This window comes from Salvia miltiorrhiza, chromosome 8, assembly GCF_028751815.1.
Source record: "Salvia miltiorrhiza cultivar Shanhuang (shh) chromosome 8, IMPLAD_Smil_shh, whole genome shotgun sequence".
Taxonomy (NCBI): domain Eukaryota; kingdom Viridiplantae; phylum Streptophyta; class Magnoliopsida; order Lamiales; family Lamiaceae; genus Salvia; species Salvia miltiorrhiza.
Genome location: NC_080394.1, coordinates 53,114,820 through 53,131,514, shown reverse-complemented (window position 1 = coordinate 53,131,514; position 16,695 = coordinate 53,114,820). Strand labels below are relative to the sequence as shown.

General features: G+C 35.3%; 3 protein-coding genes and 1 long non-coding RNA gene across 11 annotated transcripts; 1 reads left to right on the top strand and 3 right to left on the bottom strand.

The window, feature by feature from the left end:
* Positions 1–224: 224 nt before the first annotated feature.
* LOC130999073 (zinc finger CCCH domain-containing protein 12-like) lies at positions 225–3,206 on the bottom strand. The gene is made up of 2 exons (XM_057924547.1): positions 1,520–3,206; positions 225–743 (listed from the first exon to the last, which is right to left on the bottom strand). Exons 1-2 carry the CDS (start codon positions 2,319–2,321, stop codon positions 490–492), a joined length of 1,056 nt encoding a protein of 351 aa, XP_057780530.1. The 5' UTR covers positions 2,322–3,206; the 3' UTR covers positions 225–489.
* Positions 3,207–5,901: 2,695 nt separating this feature from the next.
* On the bottom strand, positions 5,902–6,659 carry LOC130998668 (heat stress transcription factor B-4-like). The gene is made up of 2 exons (XM_057924082.1): positions 6,567–6,659; positions 5,902–6,495 (listed from the first exon to the last, which is right to left on the bottom strand). The coding sequence occupies exons 1-2, from the start codon at positions 6,657–6,659 to the stop codon at positions 5,902–5,904; spliced, it is 687 nt and encodes a 228-aa protein (XP_057780065.1).
* Positions 6,660–10,777: 4,118 nt separating this feature from the next.
* LOC130999072 (uncharacterized) lies at positions 10,778–15,173 on the top strand. Of its 5 annotated transcripts, none has more exons than XR_009093403.1 (3): positions 10,805–10,965; positions 11,739–14,366; positions 14,458–15,173. It is a non-coding gene; the product is annotated as an uncharacterized LOC130999072 (long non-coding RNA). The 5 variants fall into 5 exon arrangements; XR_009093401.1 differs by having other exon boundaries at positions 10,806–10,965; positions 14,519–15,173; XR_009093404.1 differs by lacking the exon at positions 10,805–10,965 and adding an exon at positions 10,973–11,024 and having other exon boundaries at positions 14,474–15,173.
* On the bottom strand, positions 13,634–16,453 carry LOC130999071 (rop guanine nucleotide exchange factor 3). Of its 4 annotated transcripts, none has more exons than XM_057924545.1 (9): positions 16,319–16,453; positions 16,137–16,226; positions 15,509–15,819; positions 15,303–15,419; positions 15,078–15,232; positions 14,898–14,972; positions 14,510–14,812; positions 14,086–14,430; positions 13,634–13,983 (listed from the first exon to the last, which is right to left on the bottom strand). In XM_057924545.1, exons 3-9 carry the CDS (start codon positions 15,765–15,767, stop codon positions 13,864–13,866), a joined length of 1,374 nt encoding a protein of 457 aa, XP_057780528.1. In that variant the 5' UTR covers positions 15,768–15,819; positions 16,137–16,226; positions 16,319–16,453; the 3' UTR covers positions 13,634–13,863. The 4 variants fall into 4 exon arrangements, with proteins under 4 accessions (XP_057780528.1, XP_057780526.1, XP_057780527.1 ...); XM_057924543.1 differs by having other exon boundaries at positions 16,137–16,242; positions 16,319–16,428; XM_057924544.1 differs by having other exon boundaries at positions 16,137–16,453.
* Between the last annotated feature and the right edge of the window lie 242 nt (positions 16,454–16,695).

Below are 16,695 nucleotides of genomic sequence, written 5' to 3'. Positions count from 1 at the left end.
AAAATTATGAATTTGTAATTTATTAAATAGTGACATTAATTATCGAAGAAAAATTGTAAATTGTTAAATATTCGAAAACTTTATGAAATACTGTGTTAAGTGTGAAGTATGTTTTCACAGACTTTAGCTGTATGCATTGGTCATAAATTCATAATCAACATAACACAACATCTACAACACCAAGAAATTCATCTTCTCCTAACAACCATTTTCTCCACCAAAACTAGAATAAAAAACTAATTCCAAACAAGCATATGGAAAATTTCCAACAAGTACACATGTTCAGAAACAGCAGAAACACAATCTTGTAACAGTTAAGAAAGGTATAAAATGCTACGAAATACAAAAACCAGACAGCGAGAGACGAGCACCGGGCACGTGCACGTGCACGTGCTCTTTATTCTCCATCCGATACAACAGCAGAGACAAGATGCGACGCAGTCTTCTTATTACTACCTTCTATTCAGCAAAGAAACCGACATCTGTCCACTAGAGGTCGTCAATCCAGTCACCGTAGATCTTGCTGATCTTATCCGGGCCTTTCCATTTTTGATTAGGTCTCGTTCCGGTTCTCTGTATCGCGTTGGACAGCCTCTGGGGAGGGATTCCCATATGATAGCCTTCGGCGTGAGGAAGAGCTGCAACGCCACTATCTACCGATGTTCTCACAGGCTGTTTGGCGTCCGGAGTTGATGGATCTTTAGCTTCCGAGTCCGTTGCCCCGCCACCGTAGTTGTGTAGTTCTGCTTTTTGTAAGAATTTGGAGCTTATCATCAATATAAAGAAAAGCATATATATGAGCAAGAACAAAAGCAAACCATTTATCACAGTGTTATCAAGATTTTTGTGACTGAAATGGTGTAGCACTTACTTCCTCCTTCCCGCTAAAAGTGGCTCGTTTTCTATTTTGGTCCCCCGCACTAAAAGTGGCTGATTTTCATAAAAGGCAACATTTAAATTTTGAAAAGGTGCGGGCCCTACCACTTTTATCCAATGTACACATTCTCCTTAATCTTCGTGCCGAAAAGAAGTGAGCCGCGAATAGCGAGACGGAGGGAGTACATAGTAGTATAAGCTATGGATCATTCTACGGAGCACTTCGTTCCTTCAACATTATCGAACATGTCGTCTTACAAAATTCTACATACATGAAACTGAGCAAGAACTTTTGTGAAACTAACAAGAAGACACACAAGAACAGAAGTGTTTATTCGGGATGGTACAGAAAAACGGACTGTATCGGTCTTATATGGTTAAAACAGAGAGCTCGACTAAACAAAGGGATGGTCATTGCTAGGGGTAAGGAAAATGAGAATTGACAATGAACAGACTAAAAAGGATCATATTCTATGTTATGATCTACTCATTAGCATTTCTATCAAGATCTTCTTTTTCCTTTTTGATGTTATAACAAACAACTGAAAATAAGCGAGTGAATCTACAAACAAACTAATAAATGCAACAGCAATAACTTTGAAACGAAATGCATTCAAAACCGCAACATAAACAAACGGTATACCTGCAGCACCGTGAGCAAAGTGGCATTTGCTTCCAAAAGGGCAGTATCCAGTAAGCTCCCATTTGTTACAAATCCTCGTTTTCCAATTCGAAGGCTTCAAGGTTGGTCCACTCGCACTGGCACCATATCCACTGCCACCGCCATTGCCATTGCCGTTGCCATTGCCACTGCCCGGGCCCAAGCTTATGGCCACACTTTCTCGGGCCTTGGACTGCTCGTCGTGAAGGAAAGTGCAGTTCTCCCCGTAAGGGCAGCCTTCCTCGGTGTAGAACTTCTTGCAGTGCCTTCCTTTATAAGACCTCTGCGTCTCATCACTGACCCCAACAATCGGGATCTGAAACTCCTCCCTTGGTTCAGATGATGATGCTCGTTCCTCCTCATGTGCGGCCACGATTTCTTGCCAATTATCCGGTGGTTTTCTGAGCTCCTCAACACTGTGCGCGAAATTACAGTTGGTGATGTACGGACAAGTCCCAGCCCGGAATTTGCAACACAGTTTGGTTTTGTAGAACATCTTTCCAATAGCCTTTGACCGGTTAGAAGCTGCCCCGTCTCCTGAATTGGAACCCCTTGATCTCTTATTCGGTGGTTCACTTCCTGAACGAGCCCCATCATAGCTCGAGTTTGAATTGGTGTCGAAAGAGCCTTCTCCATTCCACATCCCATAGTCATCCTCTGTGGCCCAAACTGCTTGATCAACGAACCCGGGTTCCCAACTCTCGTTGACAGGATTCCGGGAGCTCCCGGATAGAACATGAACCACATCGCCACTAGATAATCGATTCTCACGACGATAATCCATTTTCAAGAAGATCAAGATCAAAAACTCCCCCTCCCCCCACAACAAACAAATGTATCCCCAAAGTATAACTTACATCAAGAAATGAATGTTAATATCCAAACCCTAACCTTTTTTGGAAGCAAACAACAGAATTATAGCTAATCAAAGTGAAACACTAAAGAAACCCTAATCTCATATTCCTTTTCGGAGGCAATTCACACAAAAATAAGATAAAAATACATACTTTAGCTAGAGATAGCAGGAAATTGGAGAAGTTCAAAGCCACACTACAAATTAATCAAAACTACTCTACTTTGCCTAACTCTAATTTCACATACAAAAACAAACAAACATACAAAAATCAAGAAGCTGCTTTTGTCTACACCACAGCAAAACTAGCTAAAATCCTAATACAAAATTGCTAAAAATTCAATCTTTACTAAGAAAAAGAGAAAAATATCAAGATAACAGGGCAAAAATGAAGATTTCTCACCAAAATTGAAAGTGGTTTCGAGATCTCGGATGCTGAAGGCTAAAGCTTACTAATTTCAAGAAAGTAGTTGCTATGTTGTAGGTAGTAGCTGATGAAGTTATTTCAGGTAAATTTATCAAAATAAAGAAGAGATTAATTGTGGCGAAGTTAAAAGATTTGATTTTTATTAATCAGACAGTTGGAAGAAGTAACTGGGTAAGTAATCAGACAAAATTGATGAAACTGCACTCAACTCTCATTGAATGTGTGTGCCGAAAACACATAGGAAAGGATTTGTGTGGACTCGTTTGGTTGCAAGTGTAGTGCGACAATCCATCTAAATTCACGCGATTTATATTCTTGCAACCAAACACGCCTACATTTTCTGTGTTTTCTTTTCCCTCATCTCCTTTTCTATTTTCTTCTTCTTCCCCCTTTTTTTGGGTATTGGCATAAATTTATGGGTTATTTATGTGTGATTACACGAATTTTTAGTATTTTTTTATTTTTTTTAAATCGTAATTTTTTTATATATATTTTAATACACTGATTTTGTATTTATCTGATTTTGAGAAGGAAGGAGAAGACAGAGAGATGTAACGTGGATTTCTTTTTAAAAGAAAAATTAATAAAATCAAAATGATTATTTTGATTGCCACATCGATTTTAATTTGTCACGTTAGCCCAAATTTTATTATGGTAAAAAATCAGATAAATCAAAAGTTGGTGTATTAGAACTCAAAAAAAAAAACATAGGAAAAATAAGAAAATATTGAAAGTTTATGTATGTATTTGTAAATAACCCTAAACTCATTTAAAAGAGTAAGACTAATTGCCTATAATTATGCGATCAATTTAGGATTATTGTTATCAAAATTTTAGTTCAGTCCAAATTTCAAAATATTAAAACTTCATGTATTATTAACCTACCAAAAAAAAATAATATTAATTAAAAATAATTAATCCAAAAAAGAAGTAGCAAATTGCAAGAAAAAAAAAGATCGTTTCAAAAACAGCCAAACCGTGAAATTCTGGTTTTTTTTTTTTTTTTTTTTTTTGAATCATGAACTTCTTGTCTGTTATAAATAGAGATATCTCAAATTTGATCCTTTTATCCTAACTCGAAAACAAAAACATAGTTCATTGATTAACTTGTTCTTTTTATATTGTAATAAGTTGTTCAACATGCTCCAATATTTAGTTTTTAAGCTTTATTATTAAATCACATATTTATTATTTTATTAGTATTAACTATATTACGAATTATGGCTCATAAAAAGTCTCCCACAAGATTCCTCTTATTTTTATTACGTAGTTTTTTTTAGAAGATTATTTTTACGTAGTTTATGTACTAGTAATTCTTTCCAGAATTAGCGTAGCTTATATACACCACAAAATTTATTGTCCAAAATAAGAAATATCTAGAATACGAATTATCTCACTACAAAATAAATAAAATACTCTTTTAACATTCAATTTAATATGTTATATTTTTTTTTGAACATCTCATTTCAATGGGCCATTTAAAAAAAATAAAAAATCAATAAACAACAAACACCTTTACATCACTCCTTATTACATCAGATATTATTGTAGCTCACAAATAATAATCTTTATTTTCACTTGAAAAATAATATTTTTATTCATCTCTTTTACTTTTTTTTGATAAATATATCCTCCAAAAAGTGATTTTTTTTTTCTATCGTATTTTATTGCTATCATATTTAGCAGTATAGAAGATGAAATCAGATAAAAATCAATATATATAATCTTTAATTCGATAGAGATATTTATTTATAGGTCTTATTCAATAGCTATAGATATATATTAAATAGATTTAATGTATATATAATGAATTAATATATTCTTATAAAATAAAATATGTGTATCCTATATATTTTATTCCCATTACACTTCTTACATTAAAATATATGGATTTGTGCCTATATCTTATAAATATGTGTATATATATATTCATCCCTCCTCTATTATTTGGTTTGTCTCTTATAAAATACGCTAAACATTGTGACGTCTATAAAAGTAGTAAAATCCCCTTTTTACTTTCGTGAGAAGCAGAAACAATGAATGTTGGCGACGACGAGAAGAGAGAGAGAGAGAATGTGGGTGGTTTGCACGATGAAGCGCTGATGAAGAAGTGTTTGGAGGAGAGGAAGGCTGAAGATTCCAATTCCGCCATGGTTACATGCAAATCCATCGTCCAAGCTTTCAAGGATACTGCGATTAGGAAGCCGTTGACGCCGCTCCGACTCGGGAAAGGTCGCTTCACTGATGTCTGAAATCTAAATAATTGGCAAATTAATTTTTCATCTCATCAATTCTTCATGTGCTGCTGCTGCTGCTACTCAACAAATTCTCTGTGTGTGTGTGTTTTTTTTGTTTTTTTTTTAAGGGGAGGAGGGAAATTGGTGGATCATGAGAAGGTTGTGTTTGTAAAATTAATCTTATGTTTTGATTGAAGTAAGTAGCTAATTATTATGACTGATTTCTGTTAGTTTTTGTGAGGGATTAATTTAGTGATTTCTTCATATAATTGGCATGTTCTTGGACTTGAAATTTTGTATTCTAAAGCATTTTATTATTATTATTATTAGTCAAGAAAATCTTGCATCAAAACAAAATAACACATAAAAAGATTCTACTATAAACAAATATATATATATATATATATATATATATATATATATATATATATAATATAAGTATAGACCACACCCTAATTTATACCTATGTGTGTGTGTGTTAGTTATACTATATATATTTATGACATTTTTATATTTTTATGAATATCTAGTTTTAAAATTTTGTATTTTGATAAAATAAAAAAAAATCTACCAACAATCATCTAATGAACAAGGATTATGCCATATAATTATCCATATGCATTTGGAGAAATTAATTAAGTTAGGCAAACAAAGAATTAAACTTTTCAATTGAAATAATACATCTTTTTTCAATAAATAAAGGGCGAAGGTGCACATTAGCCCCTAAACTGCACCCCCTATAGCTTTTACCCCCCATACTCGGTCAAAGCGCGTTGACCTCCCTATAGTCTCGAAAAAAGGGTGCAAGTAACACCCCACCCCAAACGAATGTTTAACGCCGTTTTTTCTATTTTGTTTTTATTTTCTTATTCGCTGTGGGCCCCACCCCACACCGAAATTGTTTAGGGTTTCCGCCTCCATTCATATGTTGGTATCCGATCAAATTAGTGAGCGGCTTATGCAGCATTGTGGAGGCGGCCGAGGGCGGCGATGAGGTCGGGAGAAATAGAGATGAATGATAGGAATTGCTGGGAGCCACAGGCTTCACGTGGTTCTGCACGAAGTTGATGATGTCATTGTAGAGTTTTCTCATGTGCGTGAGCTCCGACATGAGCATGCTGTTGTTTCTCCTCAGCCTCTCGTTGTCTTCAGAGAGCACCGTCAACGACGCAGCGGTGTTGACGCTGTGGTATCCGCCGACGGTGGGGGACGCCAGCGGCGGCGGCGACTCGGCCCATGGATGGTCGTCCGAATCGGTGGGGGAGATGCTGAGACGGCTGGGGTAGGGGAAAAAGCCCTGGCCAGTGATGGGGTGGTGGTGGTGCGGCACCTGCGGCTGCGACGTTTTCCGGCGGTGGATCTCGTAGAGCAGGTGCTTCTCCCCCTTCTTGAAGAAGTCATTGGTGAACTCCCATCGATCGGGGACGATCTTTCCGAAACCCTAGATGGTTGGAAAAGAGGAAATTTTAGAAAATGTTTGGCATTGATATTCATGCAGAAGCAGAATCTCACATAGGTGTTGAGCTGGCGGACGAATAAAAAAATAAAAAAAATGGGGAAAACGGCGTTAAACATCCGTTTGGGGTGGGATGTTATTTGCACCATTTTTTTGAGACTATAGGGAGGTCAACGCGCTTTGACCGAGTATGGGGGGTAAAAGCTATAGGGGGTGCAGTCCACGGGCTAATGTGCACCTTTGCCCATAAATAAATAGATGTAGAATTCGCAGTTTAGGCGGAAATAAAAAAAATACTTTCTCCTTTAAATTCTGATAAAATAAAATTTCAAATTTAATATTATGAGTTGGGTGAGAAAATTTAATAGTAGTATATTTTAAAATGTATAATTATTACAATAACATCATGTATATTGATCACTATTTTATTAGCAACAAAAATACCGCAACTAACACGGTGTAATCGTAGCACAGAAATAGCAAGCAGAGTATCGTATCCACAGAGACTGTAAGACGAAATCACTCTATCTATCTCCTACACAGACTCTCACAATATGCAAGTAAAACGATTATGAAGGAAATTTAATAAACTTAAACTAAAACTCAAATAACAATAATTAAAAGATCGTAGGAAAATTCAAACAATAAAGACAACTGATCCTAGGGTAGTAAATTCATTAACTAAATCCACATAATAAATCTATTAATCCTATGTACCAGTTTAATCCAGTTATGATGAGAGATCACTTAATTAATCAATCACTCTCGCTAGAGCAGCAACGATCGTAGATTAGTAAAATATCTATCTCCGTTAGGTCTCAAGAAAATCTACTAACTCCCAATAGCTCCTAAGAATAGCTCCCTATGATCCACCTATCTCCGTTAGGTCTCAAGGTTAAAATCATATCATACATTCCTGAATCCGCTAAACAGTTATCTCCGCTAGGTCTCAAACCGAATAGCTACACATGCAAACTATTGATCAGATAATTCACAAGAAAATTAAGCACCAGGAATTATGAATCATAAACTGGAAGACACAAAGGTATTAACAAATAAATCACATAAATTCAATCAACTATTTACAAACCCTAGAATCAGCTAAAGAAAACTAGCCAGACATGCTAAAATAAAACATAAACATGATTAAAAAGAAAGCAATTATAAAAACTAAATTGTATAAAAACCGAATGAAAAACGATTGTAGCGGCTTGAATCTTCAATCTTGATCCAAGCCTTGAAAACTGGAAAACTAAAATAGTCTAAAGCTATAAAACTAGAAAAATTAAAGTCTAGGAACTGAAAAACTAAAACTCGGAACCCTGAATAGGTATAAGGAAGACCTATATATAGTGCCAGGGTAAAACTACAGAGTTTGAGCTCGAAAAGGACTTTAAAAACGAATTAAAACGTAAAATAACGGGCAGACGGCGACCCCTCGGCGGGCAGGCGGCGGTCGCCGGTTTCTTCTTTAATTTCCTTCAGCGCGCGGCGGGCGCCCGGCGGGCGCCGCCTGATCGCCAGCCACGCCGATTTCTCGGCGGGCTGAGCGGCGGGCGCCGGCTGGGTCGCCGGCTACTGCACAAAATGTCTTCACAGGCCGGCGGTCGCCGGCTAGGTCGCCGGTTGATCGCCGGAAATTCCGTTTTCTCCTTTTCTCGAGCTCTTCAAGCTCGTTTCGTCGATTTTCTCATCCGGAACACTTGTAACTTGAAACTTGGATCTTCAACATCCATATGTAGCTTTCAAAACACTCAAACCTATAACAAAATGACCAAAACCATACCCAAAAGTAATATGACAAAAGAATATGAAACTTAAACCAAATGATATCACAACCAAGCATAATTCTAGTACTTTGAACACTTAAACACTCCTAAAAATAATGCAAAATGAGTGTTTATCATATATATATATATATATGTATATATATATATATAAGTAATTAAGTTAGTTACACAAATTATATTAAAATTAGACACATGTAATTTGAGTAACTCACTTTAATATATATCTCACATATATATTATGATTAAAATATATAGTATCATAAGATGTGTGTTAATTTTATATTTAAATTAATTATCATAAATAAAAAATATGCAGAAATCTACGTAAGCTATTGAAGATTATAATTAAAAAGAAAAGGGTCATTGACTCATAAATACACCAACTTTTAACCAATTATATATATTTGTGAGAACTACACTATTTGTGAGAACGAGAGAACCATCAAATCTAATGCATCCACTGTAAAAATTAATGCATTCACTGTTAAAATTAATGCACTAAAAAAATTTTAAAAAAATGCTCCCTTCAGGATTCGAACCCAGGATCTGCATTCATCCAACAAGATGATGCATCCACCGTAGATCTTGATGATCGAATGGCTGAAAATGATTCTCCGGTCTTCTTTTATTTATGGTTCTTTCTTATATATATATATATATAGGAATGAGATCATATAGATCCCAATGCTTATAATAGATCCCTAGATCCAAATCTTGACCACACATTTATGACATGTGGCGCATCAAGATGATGACACGTGGCAAGGAGCTTCCAAGCATTCCAAGGCAAAATCTGGAGGGGTAAAATTGGAATGTAATTTTCGGATTTAATAATTAAAAAAAAATATATATTTTTTTAGATTTTCTCAAAATAGATAATATTTTAGATGCATATAGTTTCACACAAAGATGCATAAAGTTTTCACATGAAATGCATAACTTTGAATAGAATAATGCATTTAATTTTTTCAGTTTTGGTATTTTCACCACCCCACCCCATACCACCCCCCAATCCAGCCCACACCACCCCCCAACCCTCCCCATTACCACCCCCCAAAAATAGGCATGTTTCACATGCATATAAAATCAAACAAAAATGCATAAAATTTTCACATAAAAATGCATAAAATTATACAAAAAATGCATTTCATTTTAATAAATCTGGTAGTTTCGCCACCCCACCCCTGCCCCACCCCCACCCCACCCCACCCACCCCCCCACCCCCACCCCTCCCCCACCCCCAAATTTTTTTTTTCAAAAACTGATTTTCTGATTGCTGGCCCACCCCCACCCCCCCCCCTCCCCCAATTTTTTTTTTATTTTTTTAAAAACTGATTTAAAAAAAAATTTGGGGGGTGGGTGGGGGGTGGGGGGGTCAGTGGTCAGAAAATCAGTTTTTAAGAAAATAAAAAATAATAATAAAAAAATTTTGTGGGGGTAGGGGTGGGTCAGTGGTCAGAAAATCAGTTTTTAAAAAAATATAAAAAAAAAATTTTTAGGGGGGGGTGGGGTTCTGGGGTGGGGTGGGGTTCAGGGGTGTGGGGGGTGGGGTGAAATCTTGTGCATTTTTATATGAAACTTTATGCATTTTTATATGAAAATTCATGCATTCTCGTATGAAACTTTATGCATCTAAAATATACCTATTTTGAGAAAATCTATTTTTTTTTTTAATTTCAAAAATTAAATTCCAATTTTACCCCTCTTCAGATTTTGCCTTGAAATGCCTTGCCACTTGTCACCATCTTGATGCGCCACATGTCATAAATGTGTGGTCTAGATTTGGATCTACGGATCTATTATAAGCATAGGGATCCACCAGAACTCAACCATATATATATATATATATATATATATATATATTTTAACATGAACCTAAAAAAGTTTCAAAAAATACATCAATTTATTAGTTGTAGTAATTCTCACACGAATTCTATTTACTTTCATAGATACAATTCGAGATGAACCAAAATAAATATCTTACAATTTAATATAATCCGACAATTCAATTTTCATGTTAAAATTACTACAAATTGATTTGTCCACATCAACAATCCGACATGCTAAGTAAGCTTTACTTTGATCGAAAATAAAATTCGTGTTAAAATTACTATCATCAATAAATTGATATATTTTTTTTTTACATTTTTTAAAGTTTATATTAAAAACTAGAACCAGTCCAACTCAAAATTGGTTGACACTAAAATAGGTTGGTTAAATATGATTTTTTTAATCAAATTAATTACATATATATCACTATATATTAATATAATTAATAATTAAGTTAATCGTTATTAATTATGTTCTGACACAAATTTTTTAACAATTTATTTAGTTTATATTCCTTAAAAAAATAGTTTATATATATGTCTGTGTAAATATAGCATATTACAACCGATATTAAGTAATAATATTACAGATAAATATTATACTAAAATAAGTATGCCTAATTATTATAATAATTATGATTCATGAATCATGATTCATTAATTTCTGTACGATCTACAATTTGTCTTAAGATTTTTTATATTTAAGTGGAAATTTCAGAAAGATTGTCAAAATAAGAGTCGCAATGTGTAATTAATTGTAAATCTGAATATGAGACAACAAATCACAGAAGTTTCAATATCTGTTAAAACTGAATTTTGAGAGGTGCCTACAAAAGGTAATAAATCGTTGGCAGATGGTGAAAACCTGATTCCAGTGGCCTTCAATTCATTAGCTGTAGATTCTTCACTTGAATTACTGCAATTAATTTCACATATTTTTCTTCCCTATTTAAACTGTATCAGTGTAACCCTAATTGCTCATCTCTCTCTCTCTCTCTGTGTGTTTCAATTGCAAGAATCAAATTTTTTTTTCAGTCGAAAGCAGATGGTTTAGTCATAAGGTTTTAACAAGTAGCTCAAGGCTTTGATTTTTTATTTTTTATGATTTTCTGGTAGATGAAGATATATTTCTTGCATTTCTGATTATTGTTTTTGGATTTGTGACAAGTTTACGAATTTGGAACTTGTTTTTTATTTTTTATTTTTATTATCTTCTTTTTGCGAGAATCTGCATTTGTTATTGAGTTCTTCTTTGTTTGATTAGATCCTTGTATGCTGTAAACTTTAAAGAATCAGTTTTTATTGCTGTTGCTGCAGTATTATAGCTCAAGAGGGAGATTCTGTTTAGTAGTATGATTTTGTTTGACCTAAATCCATTTGTATTAGTGACAAATAATCAGATAAATGCAGACACCAAAAGCCACTAAACAGGGAAAAAAATGTTTTATTTGTTTAAGGGATCTAATTTGTGTCAGTTATTTGAATCTTGTGTGACATTTGTGGCTGACATTAAGCTTCATTTAAACTGTGCAAAAACTAATCATCTTTTGTTGGGATTGTTATAATCTTTCCTGCTTATGAGTTCTAATGAGGTTTAGTAAATGCGCAGGTTTCCCTGATTTCTTGCAGTTCCTAGCTTACAGAATCTTGTCGTTATAGTCTTACAGAGTGAATCTTTGTTCTAGCCATCATAACGAACTCATCCTACGTGTACTAAGATTCTTCGGCATCAGTTTGGTAAGCTGGCCGCTTTGGTATGTGCAACTGCCTTACAAGTTTTTTATCGTATCCTGAATCACGGCATAACATATTTGCATCAGTTTTAAACCATTTATAGCTAGCCCCCTTTTCCTAGTTCCTTGTTATAGAACTAAAAAATTCAAAAATCTCTTTGCTGCACCAAGCATTTCTGCTGGTTTAAAGGTTCAAGCACTCACCCTTCTCACAGACGATAAAATGTTAGATCTGGATGGATTTGTTAGGCAAAAGTTGCAATGGTGGGTAAAGTTTAGATATAGTAGTTAAAAGAATACAGTTATCATGGATGCTGGTTTAGTGTTTGGTCTCGAAGAAAATTACATTAGACTTTCGCGGAGAAGATTTAGGATATTGATAAGCATGGAAAACAAAAGCAGTAACTTCTGTTATTGCTTTGGAACCATGTTTATATTAGTGTTGGGTATTTGTTTTATACTCTTATGAAGGATAGAAGATTATTCTAGTTCCTAGGCTTGATTATGAAACTTTATTTACCATGTAAGATAATTAAATATTGAGTCCTTTTTTTGTCATTAGAGAGAGCTTTTTGAACTTTAAAAAATATATATGTATATACATAATAAATACTCCTCCCGTCCCCAAAATAATTTCCTTGAAGGGAGGGCACGAGTTTTAAGATGAAAATGTGAAAAATGAAAAGTAAGGGTAAATGGGGTAATATTAATGATGTGGTATAATCTAAAAATAGAAAGGGAAATTATTTTGGGGACGGATCGAAAAGGAAAGTTAGATAGTTATTTGGGGGACAAAGGGAGTAAAAGATAAAAAATAAAGAGCTTCATGACAGTGAGAATAGGTTCAGTTGAGAAAGAGATATATTACCTCTTTCAATTCTGAATTTATTACTCATGGGATAAGGCTTAGTTCCTAATATACTTTTTTTTTTCTTTTTTCCTTTTCAAAATTAGTGTTACAACTTACATAGAAGTAAGAGCTTAATTCCAATTTCTGTATTTCTTTACTCTATCTATGTTTTAGCCACCTTTGGTAAGTTTTGCCTAAGAAATCCAGCCTGGTCTATCTACATCGTATGTGAAGGAGGAATCAGTTCCTTTGAATCTTTGGAACCAACAAGTGCTGCTTCTGACAGAATGCTACATCATCTACGTAGCTTTCAGTTTATGCTGTAATACCTGAAATGTGACGAAGCCAGAGCATGTGTTATATATCACTTCTTATTCACAAGTTGTAATATGTTCTCTTAGTTGCCTTTGTTCTTTATACCAGATTAATAATCCATCTATATTGAGGATTTTAAGTTGAGTGACAAGTGTAAGATGTGAAGCTCCTGTTTCTCGTCCTCTTATTCAGAGCGAGCCTAAAGAAAATATCAAAAGCGTGTTGGAATTATGTGTAATCAGTTACGATAAGATGAGATGTCACAGGTGCCAAGGATGGTAAGACTATTAATTCACAGCAGGATTCTTTTGATTTGAGAGCTTTTGAAGAAGAAACTGAAGTGTCGGAACATCAAACCGAACCTTTTCCCTCTGCTACTCAAACAAAACCAGACTCAGAAGTTTTTAAAGATTCCGTATTTTCATGGAATGGGGACTCTTGACTGTAATGAAACTCCAAGAATCTTTAGAGGGATAGTTTATGGAATATGGAATTTTCTGTAGCAGTTCTTTTTCATATCAATCATTTACATGAGATTTTTCTCTAATGATGTGCTTCTTGGATCCCTAAACATGATCCAAACAAGATTATGTTGAGAGGTTTTAGTTGTAGAATGACTGAAACTCAACAAATTAGTGTTTGTCCTTGACACTTGTACATGAAAAATGACTGCAAAAAGAGACTATGAAGGGCTGCAAAGGCAAAAATAATTACATTGATGATTTGATCCCTTCATTAGGAAAAGCAAAAATATTGTCTATGAAGGGCTTCTCTTCTTGTCTATACTAGAACAAATAATTTCACTAAGAATTCCTGTTACTTTCCATCACCTGCTGCTACTCCTGACTTTTCATTGTTTTATCTACAAACAGTACATCGTCGATCCAAGCAACGATGTTAAACGCCAAACCTTCCAGCACTCTTGAATAGCTCTCGAGCACCGCCTGTCCTACATCCTGCAAAACGCGACACGTTCAATCATCTCTATATTATTATTATTATGATTATGATTATCCATAGTGAAAATTTCATCTTGTGATTTGGACAGAGAAACTTGCCTTGTTGTATTGGATTTTACTCGTATCCAGTGTAGTTTGTGAAAGCTCGGGATATCTCTGCTTCAAGCAGAACAAGAGCGTGTCGGATCTTGCTGCCAAGACATGATTCTTGTCGTTCCTGTCTATGTCGGACACAAGATCTTTAACCACGTCCCATGATGATTTCGAGTGAGCAACGCACATTTTCCTTCGCCACGTGTGCATGGAAGCCTCCACTTTGTCTGCCAGCTCGAGGGCTTCGTGCTCGGAGCTTATGTTGAGAGAATCAAGCAGATGATCAGGTGAGAACTTCTCTGCATTGTACATGTAGCGGTAGATTGTATCCCCCACAATTGCTTTTCCACTCTGAGTATAATTGCAGAAACTGTTTAGCATCTTTTCTTTGCAGATTTTTTACAGAATCAAGAATTTTTCAAATCAGTACCTTTGGCAGGGAAGACATGTATGATTCTGGAATCTGCATTTCAGAAAGAATCCCACTGTTTATCGCCATTGCTGCCTTGTGAATCTGGCTGGCACGGTCGTGCTTCTGCCTCAGATGTTTCTTGCTTTTCTCGGAGAGGCCACCGAGGGGGACACAGGGAACGGGCAGCCACCATTTCTCCTCGTTCCGTTGTGGCTGTGGCTGAACGATCTTCCTGAACGATCCAGAACGGGTCGAGTTCCCCGACATGCTCCCCTGCTCAGCATACCAAAACTCAGTCTCCTGAAAGCTGTCAAGCACATCCTGTTCCACAAATCATCATCATCATCGGAGCTTCAATCTTTTTTAAAAAAATATATTATTATTATTATTATTTTATTGATTTTACCAGGAGCAACGCGTCGAGTTTCTTCAAGGCTGGGAGATTGATGTGAATGTCTGATCTTGGCCTGCTTGCCATCACCTGCAAAGTGAAAATTTCAACTTAGTGCATGAAAATGTAGCAGGAAAGAAAATTCAACAATTTTTTGCCCATTTTGTAAGATTTTTTTTTTCTTTTTTTTAATACCTCTAAAGTAGTCCCATCTTTTAATGTCTGCAATGAGGGGCTGAATTCTAGTATGTAATCACATACAGATAATAGACAATTCATTTCTCTCTTCCACATGAGCTTCTTCTCATGATGCAGTGGCTCCAATCTCTGCTGCTGACCAAAAACAGAAGCTGCATTGCATAATGAAAAAATCAGACAGAGAGAGAGAGAGAGAGAGAGGAGAGAGAGAGAGAAACATACCATAAAGATTGGTTATGGCATTTGAGATTGCTACAGCAGTGCAGACTCCTTTACCACTCCCAGACATGTCCTCTCCCAGCAACAGCCTTGAAAATCTCTCCTTCATCAACTCCAGCTCTGTAATAATTAATTTCCAATCAAAACAATTGACAAAAAAAACAAAAAATTCAATCTTGGTACATGAATTCCCACACACACACACACACCTAGATCCATGATCTCATCATCCAAGCCATGCTTGAGCTGCCTCATGCCTAGTCTCGAGAGGGCGGCTCGAGCAGGGGACTTGAGGCCTTGCCAGCTGAGAGGAGAGGCGGCCTCGGAGCAGCTGTGATCATCGGAGAAGGCTGAGGCCTCAGAGTAAGTCCGGCAGTAGGCGAACGAATCGAGCGAATGATCTGCTGAAGAAGGTGAAGGCTGATATCCCACATCATAGCTCTCATCACTGTTTGATATGCTCTCCATTTCTCACTTCCAAAAATGCCAACTTTTTTTTTTTATGATTTGGACTGATCACCTATCAAGAATTCAGATAATATACATAAATTCAAGATTTGAATTTGAAAGCCTAACTACCCGGGAAAATCACTCAAAATTCTTGCACATAACAAAGGTTGAGAAAAAGAGGATAAAAAAAAGCTAAAAAAGGTCACTATTTCTGTTTCACAAGTTTGAATAATTTCTGCACAATTCAGCAAAGCTTTCTTGCATAAAGCAAAGCAAAATGGTGAAGATGGACAAAACTGAGATTTTTAAATTAATAACAAAAATATAAATAAAGCCAAAACGACAGTTAGGAAAGGAAGCAACGGTATATTTTTTTTCTTTATTTACCTTTTAATGGTGACAAGATTTTGAATTTGAACAGTGGGAAACATCTCTGTCCATCAACACTTTTTCTTCTTCTTTGTTGCTTTCCAGAATCTTGAATTACAAGCCACTGATCAAGAAACAATTTTTTTGACGATAAAAAAAAGTTTTTTTTTTTAGATAAAAAAACCCAGAAATTCTCTAACCCTTTTTTGGTTGCTTGATGCAGATTTAGTTTGAATTTTGGAACGAGAGGCAAAAAACTTGGATTGAAATATAGGAGTAGGATTGGCTGGGAAAGTGGCGTGATGTGTGTTAGTTGCAAATGAAATAATAATGATGGGGGTTATATTAGTACAATATACTATATAACCTAATAATTATATAATTATAGAAATATTTATTAGTCACTTTTTAAAAATTATTTGAGGTCGGAGTGCTGTCTTGGATGCTTCCATGAGCTCAAGGGCAGTCCAAAGATAACATATAAAAAGATGATGACTTTAATGTAGTCTCCTCAGAAGTAATTATTTTATTAAGTATCGTTTTTGGTGACTTAGTTTCTTATAAAAAATTTAATTAG

Coding starts and splice junctions, on each gene's coding strand:
- LOC130999071 (XM_057924544.1), bottom strand. CDS start 15,767: ATGGAGAGCATATCAAACAGTGATGAGAGCTATGATGTGGGATATCAG. Junction 15,233..15,302: donor TGCCATAACCAATCTTTATG/GTATGTTTCTCT, acceptor TATGCAATGCAG/CTTCTGTTTTTGGTCAGCAG. Junction 14,813..14,897: donor AACTCGACGCGTTGCTCCTG/GTAAAATCAATA, acceptor TTTGTGGAACAG/GATGTGCTTGACAGCTTTCA.
- LOC130999073 (XM_057924547.1), bottom strand. CDS start 2,321: ATGGATTATCGTCGTGAGAATCGATTATCTAGTGGCGATGTGGTTCAT. Junction 744..1,519: donor CTTTGCTCACGGTGCTGCAG/GTATACCGTTTG, acceptor TACAAAAAGCAG/AACTACACAACTACGGTGGC.
- LOC130998668 (XM_057924082.1), bottom strand. CDS start 6,659: ATGGTGCAAATAACATCCCACCCCAAACGGATGTTTAACGCCGTTTTC. Junction 6,496..6,566: donor TCCGCCAGCTCAACACCTAT/GTGAGATTCTGC, acceptor CCAACCATCTAG/GGTTTCGGAAAGATCGTCCC.